This window comes from Rhipicephalus sanguineus, chromosome 6, assembly GCF_013339695.2.
Source record: "Rhipicephalus sanguineus isolate Rsan-2018 chromosome 6, BIME_Rsan_1.4, whole genome shotgun sequence".
Taxonomy (NCBI): domain Eukaryota; kingdom Metazoa; phylum Arthropoda; class Arachnida; order Ixodida; family Ixodidae; genus Rhipicephalus; species Rhipicephalus sanguineus.
In genome coordinates, this window is record NC_051181.1 from 101,595,573 (window position 1) to 101,606,610 (window position 11,038).

The following is an 11,038-nucleotide window of genomic DNA, read 5'->3' on the forward strand; positions in this document are numbered from 1 at the left end:
TTCTTAACAACAGTCTGGTGAATTACGTCCTGAAACGACCGCAAAAATTACCAGTGGAGGCCTGGACTGAAGGTTGTTTATCGTACAGATAGGTGCATCACTCCAGTGTAATAATAATTGATGGGGTTTAACGTCCCAAAACCCCGATATGATTATGAGAGACGCCATAGTGGAGGGCTCCGGAAATTTCGACCACCTGGGGTTCTTTAACGTGCACCTAAATTTAAGTACACGAGCTTCAAGCATTTTCTCCTCCATCATAAATGCGGCCGCCGCTGCCGGGATTCGAACCCGCGACCTTCGTGTCAGCAGTCGAGTGACATAATCACTAGACTACCGTGACGGGTCATCAGTGCAGTGATCTGAGCTGATCGGCAGTGATCTGTTACACACAAGTATGAAAGACCTATTGTCATGACAACAAGTCTTTCACGTCTTCCGAGACGGGAAAGCACGTTCGCGGTGCTGCCGACGTCGGCCATAGTTTACTCATTAAGTCACTCATGTGCGTTGGGGCCTATCGAGAAACCTGCACTATTTGCTTGACGCCGGTAGCAGTCACGCATGCTTATCCTCCTTCATGGTTGAAGCACGCGGCTGTAATTTCAAACCGTGGGCACCACGACGCAGCGGTGCTGTGCTGGCCGGTTATCGCTACGGCCGGACCTCCAGCCCTGACTCCGTCACTGCCCTTTCTGCTGCCCGCGGCCGTGGCTCCCGCTGTGACCAGACACCCCTTCGCCCTGCCAGGACCACAGGTGCAACCCACCAGGCAGGACGCTACAACTGGAGCTGCCTCGACGCAGTTCTTCAACATGGTGCAGGCAAGCTATTCTACATCATAGTTTTCCGTGCCACGGTCGCGTGTGTTCGAAAATAAAGCATTTGTCCGCTCGTTACGTCTAAATCACATTAGAAAAATCTCGTTATTCCAATCTTCTCGCGGTCCCGCCCGGCATAGTAATAATAATATCTGGGGCTTAACGTCCCGAAACAAGGATATGATTATGAGAGACGCCGTAGTGGAGGGCTCCGGAAATTTCGACCACCTGGGGTTCTTTAATGTGCACCTAAATCTAAGTACACGGGCCTCAAACATTTTCGCCTCCATCGAAAATGCAACCGCCGCGGCCGGGATTCGATCCCTCCCGTCCGGCAGTACATGTATTTTGTACTGGGTTGCTCAAAGCGCACGCCAAGTTGTAGCACCGCGATCCACTTTAAGGAGCAGGTTGTCCGCCACGGTGGATCAGTGTTTACGGTGCTCGGCTGCTGACCCGAAGGTCGCGGGTTCGATCCTGGCCGCGGCGGTCGCAATTCGGTGGAGGCTAAATGGTAGAGGCCCGTGTACTGTGCGTTGTCGGTGCACGTTAAAGAACACCAGATGGTCGAAATTTCCGGAGCCCTCCACTACGGCGCCCCTCATATCATGGCGCTTCGGGCCAATCTTGAATCGCGTATTTTGCAATATGGCGTAATCTGATCGTGTCCATGCAGAATAGAGTGATTGTTCTCTGTGCTGAGCTGCTGGAGTTAACGCCAGCCAGTTAAAGTGCCGTCGGCAGGCTTTGCACCTTTTTTTTTTTTCTTAATGTATCTCTGTCTATCATAACGGCGGGTGAACACAGTTCTGCGCAGATTGTCGCTTACTCGCTCCCTGGCGAGCGCTGATAAAGGAAAATTTCATGGGCACGATTATGCCTTGTGTCGGCGCATGAGGAGATCAAATGTGTAATGAAACGCCTACAGATAAAAAAACAAAAGAAAGATCGGGTTACAACGTAGGAATTATTGAGTCGTGGCCGACAGCTTGCCGGTAGGTAGCCTTTAAAGTGCATCAGCATTTAACCAACCGGGTTTACCGATAAAGGCATACGAGGTATAAACCTCGAGTTTAACAAGAGGCTTTAACAGAAGCTAAAGAATGCACTGCGAGTGATGAAAAAAAAGGAAGAAAAAACTACCTGCGTATATTAGAGGCGGCAACACAGCGGTTAGAGTTAGAGAGGAAAGGGGGTATAGCTGACATTCTGTTTGAGATTAAGTGGAAATTTTGGGCAAGCCATAACGGATGGGGCAGATCTGTGCGTTACGTGCGAAATGTGTTTTACATAACGCTTCGCAAGATCTTTATTGTGTAATTGTTGATACATTAGAGCTGCAGAACTCATTTCAAGGTAAAAAAGTTGCAGTATAGGCGACGGCAGGACTCTGACAAAACTATAGACGAGTTGATTAAGTTTAGAAATTTGCCAGCACAGAGTGAAATCGACTGACGCAAGACAGGTGATCGGACATCACCGATTGCGGCCTCCGTCCATAAATGGACATAAAATGACGATGGTGATAATGATTATGGCGATAATGTGAGCTATGCAGGTCGTGTTCCTGACGACCGTATCGCTGGTTACATCTTGTTGCGCCGTAATAAAGCATAACGACTTCCTTGACGTCCTACAAGGGCGAGTTATACGGTCCCCAAGTGCCGCAGGTTTCCGTATGTCGTCATTTCCTATGCAGCACGAGCAGCAGAGGAATGCCGCCAACGCCACCAGGAGCGCACCGACCGGAACCGCGATGCCGATCACGGCCAGTCGCCAGCAGCAGACAGCAGGTAGGACAACAGCGAGATAAGCTGTTGCGCGGCTTTTCTTTGTTTTATCATTCATTTGGCTTCTACGGGCCACCGCTTCTTCCTATGGAGTCGTCGAAGGAGGAACGTGACCGGAGCCCCCGCTTCTATAAGACCTGTCTTCGCCAGGACGTCTGATCCTGACAAATCTCTCGATGACACACCTGCTGCCTATAGCAGTATAGCGGTACAGGCAGGAGGAACGCACCTCCTGCCTCTGCCGTACACCCACGGTGTGTCGTACAGTGGAACAGTGGTCGTTTACCGCGCATCTTCCTTCGCAGGTCGGGGCATCTTTCACGCTCCAAAAGACAGACGTGTGACTTCGATAAGGTTTCTGCACGTGACGCCAATGCAGGCCATTTTGTTGTACAACTCGCAACTTCCACTGTGCTTCTGGGGATAAGCTGATCGAGAAAGAGATTTATAACAATCCGGCTGTATAACAAAATGGCGGCGTCGATGGCGTCAACGCACACCCCCTATAGCTCAGGTTATGCTCGTTTGAAACGGTCCAACTATTGCTGACATGTTAAGCGACCGCCTTGTCGCCCATAGGACCGTTTCTGAAGAAACGCGTTCTTCCCCAGCGGGCAGCACTAAAGACCACGTCTTGTGCTAAATGATTCATATGCGTCAAATAGCAAGTAACGCATGCTGACCTCTTTTCAGCGCTACATCGGAACCCCGCTCACGCTGCGGCCTCCAGCGCTGCGGCAGCAACACTGTGGGCACCGGCAACGGGCCAGGCCATGCAGCGCCAGGACATGGGCGGCCCCTTCCAACCGTGCGCCTTCGCGGCCTCCCACGAGATGACAGGCACCGCCGTTCCCTGTCCCTACACGACGCAGGTTTGCTGCACGGGCGCGGGTGCGCAACCCTACAGCGCGTTGCTCGGCGCCTCCGCGGGCCACGGAGGCGGCACCATCTTGCTGGGCACGCCAACACTCTTCCCTGAGAGCGGAACCATCGGCTCGAACCAACCACGTAGCGGACCTCCTGTTGAGCGGTCAGTTTTCTTAACATTATACTGAATTCAAATCGCCCTGATTGCGGCTTCTAAGCGTGCACTGCTTTCTTTCCCACCAAATTGAGCACGAATGAATACATTGGAAGCAAAGGGGCTTCGGAAGTTAAGGACCGCGTAATGTTAGGCGTATGAAACTATACCTTTGAATGGTTTGAAACATAATTCCCTTCGCACTCACGACATTCGTTGACTTCGTCATACAAGAGAAGAAAATACAACCTATATTATAATTCCTGCGAAGCACGCGCGCAATCTCATCGTTTTCGCATTCGATGCACATGTTGTTTGCTAAATCATCGCAAAGTATGCTAGATGAAACCTAAACCTTCATACTTCTCGAAGCTAAACAAACCACTTGTGTAACACTTCTTACCGGCACCTCGTTCCGCAACGATTGTCGAAACAGAAGTACTAGTTGACTTCTACCTCCTTGTAAACTCTCAGGTACCAACCTCGGCCCATGGTGCAGCAGCAGCAGCAGCAGCAGCAAGCCGTACAGCAACAGCAACACACAGTTGGACAGCAGCCGCAGCTTTCTCAGCTGAACCTGACCGGCTGGCAGCAGTCATCGTGGGGCGGCCCCTTCGGTCCGGACGTCGACCTCGCCATGCAGATGATGATTGGCCGTTCGGCAGCTCAACCACAGCAGCAGCACGCATCGACGCCAACATACTCGGCTGCAACCGGAAACGCACAGCACTTTCGACGTCCGACGTAGCAGCATATCCGAAAAGGGGCCGCCGCAGTACATTCCAGGCATCTATGGCACAGCTGCGGAGGTTGTAAGCGATGTGTTCTAGGGATGTCCCACAGTTCCAACGCAGTGTTTACTGTTCCATCTGCCGATTGTTAATGCGGGCGGCGATGTGCTGGAAATAAAGCCCAGAAAAGGCCAGTGGTTCCAGTATGGCGTGACCTTCAAGTTGTCTTCTCAATTTGGCAGTCGTCGAACAAGGTCTGTCGCTGGAGCCCGCGTTTCTACAAGACGTCTTAGTCTGGGTACCAACTGCTTTCCTCAGTAGCGTTTTTATGTACGCTTAGTTATCACACGCACACACACGCACTTTGAGCATGAGATAGAGTGCATAAAAACGTTAAGGAAATAATTTGCTGCCCTGAAACGTCTCCTTGGGCTAAACGTTGGCGAAAGCGATATTCCTTGCTCGACGACTTTTGATCTCTTCAGGCCTTCATACTCCCCTGCCTTGTTCATGTTTTTAGTGATAAGCGACGGTGGAACAAGAAATCTCGGACTGCACAGTGTGCCGAGGCTTCAGGCCGGGCTGGCCCTTGCACCGGCCGAGACCTCGGCGTAGAACTGGTCGCATTTACCACTGCAGGTAGTACGTGTCCATGCTGCACCGCTCCAGTGATAAATGCTAATATGCACATGACTACGCGTGCAATCGGAACGCTCCCGTCTTCTACAGTAAGCCGGAGAAAGATTCCACAAAACGCTGCTTCAGTTCATACACAACACAGGTCTTGCAGCGCACACACAATACACATACACATACCGAGCATTATGAAAGTCTGCACCATACGAGAAAACTCGCATGGTCCCATATACAGTCGCTTAAGAAAGCTCGAAGGCGAAAGCTATTCGGTGCGACTATTTTATCATCAGCATCCACATCTTAACCATGTGTAGATGCGCACTTTGTTATGATGACGATGAGTTATACACACGGTTAAAAGACGAAGTAATTACCACCCTCAAGTTATTTCGTTCAATCGAGAATTTCGTAAAATAGAGAAAGGAATTTCTCGGTCCTTCGAAATCGTAAAAGTGTAACTTGGCGAAATCCGGAAGCTACCATGGCATTGTTTTTGCCGGCAACCCACGACTGCGTGCCTGAAAAGTCCGCGAGGGCAGCCCGAGGACGGCCTAGACTGACTTTAGCTTAGACATGGGGGGACACCATGTCCGGGCGATGCAGGCCAAGTAGACGGTCACGTGAAGCTATGACAGGTGCCGATATGCGATGACGCGGAGAACGAATGGTGCGAGCAGGCCGGACGAGAAAGTTGCGAGGAGATGATCAGTGCTATCTGTCGCATATGCTATGATATAACAAAAATTGGGGGCAGCTTAAGCTTCGCCTTTAAGAGTTGAACGCGATAGCGATATCCTGCCCCTAGTGCGCACTTCGAAGGCTACGAGTGTTTAACAGAATGCGCGCACTAAGGTGTGTGCCTTATGTAATGGGTAGCATGCTTTAAACCAGAAATTTTTTCGAAGTTGCGACGCACCCACTACGTGGCCTTAAGGGAATACGCGCAGTAATGTGTGTGCCTTTTGTAAAGGGTGGCTGTCTTTAAACCACCAAGTCGTTAGGATATTGACATGGTGTGACCCCGATGGCAATGTACGCTTGTACCACGCAATATTACTGCGATATTACATGTCGTACTCTGACACCTGTATACAGGACGCGTATTTTTGGTAAGCATGAAAGTTACTTTCAGTGAAGCTCCAAGCAGAGGCGTGGCTGTGTGGTAGAACACCAGCTTGCCACGCAGACGGCCTAGGTTCGATTCTCACTCGGACCCAACATTTTCGTTATTTATTTTATTTGCAGCTTTTTCGATTTTTCGGTCACGGACAAGATGATGATTTTTCGCTCACAACCAAGGGTGCCGACGCCGACGGCGGAATTTCTGCGATACGAGCTCTTTAACGCTATCGCGTTAAAAGCAACCACCGCCGCCTCTAGCAATACCCGGTACGTGAGAGCGCCACCGACCGTCTAGCCCGCTGTCCTGTGCGTGGGAGCATGGTGCAGCCTGGTCAAAGTGGCTGTAACTACGTCACCTGGACGTTTTACCGCGATAGAGTTCGGACGCGCTCTCGAAGGAAAACTCGCCTCTGTCAAAATTAAAAAGAAATTAGCACCGTTTTACTCGGTTATTCCAAGAAAAACTTCGTTAAATTGTATTTGGTGGGCAAATTAGCTCATTCGGGTTAATGAAAACACTGAACCCAATATGGGTATTTGCCGTGGAATGGGAATTTCTTCGTTAGATCGGGAACTTCGTAAAATCGGGTTTCGTGATATCGGGTTTTAACTGCATCCCTGTGAATGGGTTGGCAGCTTTCAACCACCCACTCGTTACGCCGTTCTCGTGGTGTGATGCCTCGTGCGTAAGTTTTTGTACTCCTGTGCAGCAGTCCACAAAAGAGGTGCTCCCTTTCTCTGTTGAAATGGCCTAAACTTCACAGGGAAGACCACCAGGTGCACGCGTCGTCTTCTTGGGTCCTGCTTGAAGGCTGCTAACAAGAAAATGTACCATTACCAACCAACGCCAAGATTGCTTCACTTGCAGGGTGTTTTAAAAGTGTGTCCGAAAAATCCTCAAAAATCAGGCAAATTCGATATATGATGCCTTCACAATTACTTCTTCTGTAGCCGCAGGCATCTTAAGATAGCTAGACATCATTTGGGACAATAATTAAGAAAGTTAAATCAATTAACTTTTTAATGAGGGGAGTTAGGCGGTTATGTCAAATGGGAGAATTGAAGTCCTTCATGCGAAGAACCCATTGCAGATTTGAGATTTCGAAACAGAAGTCCCTAGTCATCATCATCATCATCATCATCATCATCCTGTCACGCCCACTGCAGGGCAAAGGCCTCTCCCATGTTCCGCCAATCAACCCGGTCCTGTGCTTTCTGTTGACACGTTATACCTACAAACTTCTTAATCTCATCTACCCACCTAATTTTCTGTCTTCCCCTCACGCGTTTGCCCTCTCTTGGAATCCAGTCAGTTACCCTTAATGACCACTGGTTATCCTGCCGACGTGCTACGTGCTGTTGGGGATTTATCAGACTCCGGACTCCGCTAAAGGTTATATAAGGTTCTTTATTCAACTACGCGACTTGAAACAGAGGGCCCCAGGCCCGATTGAGTACACAAGCGATTTTCCGAGCAGCTTGTCTCCTTGGCTGCCGGAGGTCGACTCTCCTCGTCTCGTCGACGCTCTCCCCCTCGAAGACGATGACGACCACGTGACCAGGCCGCGGCTTCCAGGCGCCAGCCCCTGAGATCAAAGGGCCCGAACACAGCGGCACTCGGTCGAAAGGAAGAGGCGCGAGGACAGGCAAACACTTCTCCGTAACCATTCGGAGAAAGAGCCGTGGTCTGCACCGTCAGTTTCACGACCGACGCGGCGGTCTCAGTCTCGCGGGGTGCAAGGAAATGTCGTGCAGGCATCCCGGGCCGAAACGCCGATAAATCTCGGACGGAGCCCGCGAAGCTGGTGTCACGTAACACCGCCACTGGGGCGCGAGTGCGCCCGTCCCGACCGAGTTCCTGGGAGCGGAACGCAACAGACTCCTCCGCCGCCGGAAGATCCGACCGAAGGGTGGCCAGCTGTCAGGTCGCCCGAAGAGTCGGGGTTGCTCCTCGGACTGTTAACTGAAGATACTTGGCCGCTTGTGGCCTTGTCCCTAGGATACACAACACAAGCACACGAACTCTGGTCGGCGTGCCCGAGCGACACACGCCCACCGGACGCTATAACTCCCCCAAGACTTTACACATACTACCTCTCTCTTGCTCTCTATTTTTCTCTCCAGTTGTGGTCAGCTCTCGAAAAGACAAATTAAAGACCGTTATCTCAATGCCCCGCTGAGTCAGCGATACGAACACATTAAAAAAAAACAACAAAAAAACCTGTGTTTAACTTCTAAAATCCGCGACTCAGTCCATCGGCATTCTTATTCTGGTTCCCTTTTCTGTACTTGACCTCGAAGTTGTATTCCTGCAATATGAGGCTCCATCTGAGCAGCCTCCCGTTTTTACTCGACATTTGCTTCAGCCATGAAAGAGGACAATGGTCAGTCTCGACCGTGAATTTTGTGCCTTGAATATAGCATCCTAGCTTTTGAATGGCCCACACAATGCACAAACATTCTTTCTCGGAGGTGCTGAAAGCTTCTTCCCGTGGAGTCAGCTTCCTACTGAGATAGAGCACAGGGTGCTCCTCACCTCCTTCGTTAAGTTGGGCTAGGACGACACCTAGGCCTCGGTTGCTAGCGTCACATTGGAGGATGAATTCTCTGCCGAAGTCTGGCGCGACAAGCACCGGCCGTGAAGACAAAGCTGTTTTCAATTTTTGGAAAGCTTCCTCTCTCTCGGCGCTCCATGTGACCACTTCCGATTCGTGTTTTCGGAGACTGTCAGTTAACGTGCTGGCGAGCTCCGAGTAATTTGGGATATAGTGCTGGTAATACCCGGCCATTCCTAGAAAGGCTCGCACATCCCTTTTGTTTACCGGTCTTGGGAAGTTAACTATTGCCGCCACTTTGGCTTTCATTGGTTCCCGTCTTCCGTGTCCTATCTCATGTCCTAAATATGTGACCCGGGCTTGACCGAACTGACACTTCTCGGCTTTGATAGTCAGGCCCGCCCCTTTGATCCTTTCAAGAACCGTTCGAGTATGCTGCAAATGAGACTCCCAATCATTAGAAAATACGGCCACGTCATCGAGATAGGGCACCGCAAACTCTTCCAGTCCTTCAAGTACCCGATCCATCAACCTTGAAAAACAGAACGGCGCGTTTTTCAAGCCAAAGCTCATGGTAACGGGCTGATAAACCCCGAAAGGAGTTACAAAGGCCGCATAGCGACTTGCTCGTTCTGTTAGGGGCACCTGCCAATATCCCCTTACTAAATCTAGGGTTGAAATGAATCTAGCCCTGCTTACAAGCTCCACCCTTTCCTCGATGTTAGGCAAGGGGTAGACCTGGTCTTTTGTAATCGCATTTAACTTACGATAATCGACGCATGGTCGTGGATCCTTCCCCGGCACCTCCACTAACATTAAAGGGGAGCAATAGTCACTATACGCTTCCTTGATCACGCCAAGGCGAAGCATCCTTTTAACTTCCGCCTTCATTAGGTCTAGCTGTCGCGGAGACATGCGGTACGCCTTGGAGCTAAAAGGGACCTCTGTAGTCAGCTCGATGTCATGCTGTATTAAATGAGTCCTTCCGAGCCTTTCCCCAAAACAATCCAGATATTCCTGAATAAGGCTCTTCAAATCCTCCACTTTAGCTGTACCCAACTCCTCCTTGTTAACCGCACACGCTATCACCTCTTCCACACTAGGGCCTGTTTTCCCGCGAAAACAAGGCACCTCTAGAGAAACATCCTCTGAAACATTCATAGCGATGCTAACAATTGCTGTTCGCTCTAGAAACGGTTTCATTAGATTTACGTGGTAGACCCTGTCCTCACGTTTTCGTCCCGGTAATCTCACGGTGTAGTTCACCTCTGAAAGGCGACTGATAACCTCGGCAGGTCCATCCCAGTGGACTTCCAATTTATTTTGGCGATTCGGCCTCAAGATCATCACTTTGTCTCCAGTGTTGAATGATCGCTTCCGGGCATTTCTATCATAGTAACGCTTCGAAGCGTCTTGCGCTGCCTCTAGGTTGCCTTTCACGATCTCACGACACTTATGTAACCTTTGCATTAGGTTCAACACATACTCGATCACACTTTTAGGCACCCGATCATCCTCCCACAGCTCACGGACTAACCTCAGTGGACCTCGAAGATTTCGGCCATATACTAGCTCTGCCGGTGCGAACCCGGTTCCTTCATGTGGCACTGTGCGCAACGCAAATAGCGTGCCAGGTAAGCAACAATCCCAGTCACACTTCCTTTCGTGGCAGACCGCTCTCAAAACCTTTTTGAGGGTAGCATGCCATCTCTCCACACTGTTGCTTTGCGGATGGTAAACTGAGCTATGCAGAATCTTAACGCCACACTTCTCGAAAAACGTGGTCGTGAGTGCGCTCGTGAACACTGTTCCCTGATCTGATTGCATTTCGGCCGGGAAACCGAGGCGTGAAAATATAGAAAGTAAAGCATCCACTACCTCGACCGAAGTTGCCTCTTTTAAGGGTACCGCCTCGGGGAACTTCGTTGCCGGACACAATAGTGTAAGAATGTATCTGTTTCCCGCACTTGTTTTCGGCAACGGCCCCACCAAATCCACAACAACTCTACGGAAGGGCTCAGAAATAATGGGCACTTTCACCATCGGCGCCTTCCATTTGTCGTTAGACTTACCGGCTCTCTGGCAAGTGTCACAAGTTTTCACAAAACTCTGCACCTCTCTGAAACACCCTGGCCAATAGAATTCCTGCAGCAGCCTTTTCTTGGTTTTATTTATGCCCAGGTGTCCTGCCCACGAGTGATCGTGACAAAGACTGAGTAGGTCCTTGCGATACGGTGACGGCACCACCAATTGATCATAAGATTGCCCTCGCCTATCTCGGTATTTACGATACAGGATACCGTTCCTCACTTCGAAAGAAATGTTTCGTGACGACACTCCTTCACTGTTTTCATGGTTCAGA

At 50.3% G+C, this 11,038-nt stretch overlaps 1 protein-coding gene across 1 annotated transcript; it reads left to right on the plus strand.

Moving 5' to 3' along the window:
- Nucleotides 1–2,494: 2,494 nt before the first annotated feature.
- Nucleotides 2,495–4,555, plus strand: LOC125759008 (uncharacterized). Its single transcript, XM_049416889.1, has 3 exons — nt 2,495–2,614; nt 3,305–3,641; nt 4,107–4,555. Exons 1-3 carry the CDS (start codon nt 2,500–2,502, stop codon nt 4,378–4,380), a joined length of 726 nt encoding a protein of 241 aa, XP_049272846.1. The 5' UTR covers nt 2,495–2,499; the 3' UTR covers nt 4,381–4,555.
- The last annotated feature ends 6,483 nt before the right edge of the window (nt 4,556–11,038 follow it).

Coding starts and splice junctions, on each gene's coding strand:
- LOC125759008 (XM_049416889.1), top strand. CDS start 2,500: ATGTCGTCATTTCCTATGCAGCACGAGCAGCAGAGGAATGCCGCCAAC. Junction 2,615..3,304: donor TCGCCAGCAGCAGACAGCAG/GTAGGACAACAG, acceptor ACCTCTTTTCAG/CGCTACATCGGAACCCCGCT. Junction 3,642..4,106: donor AGCGGACCTCCTGTTGAGCG/GTCAGTTTTCTT, acceptor GTAAACTCTCAG/GTACCAACCTCGGCCCATGG.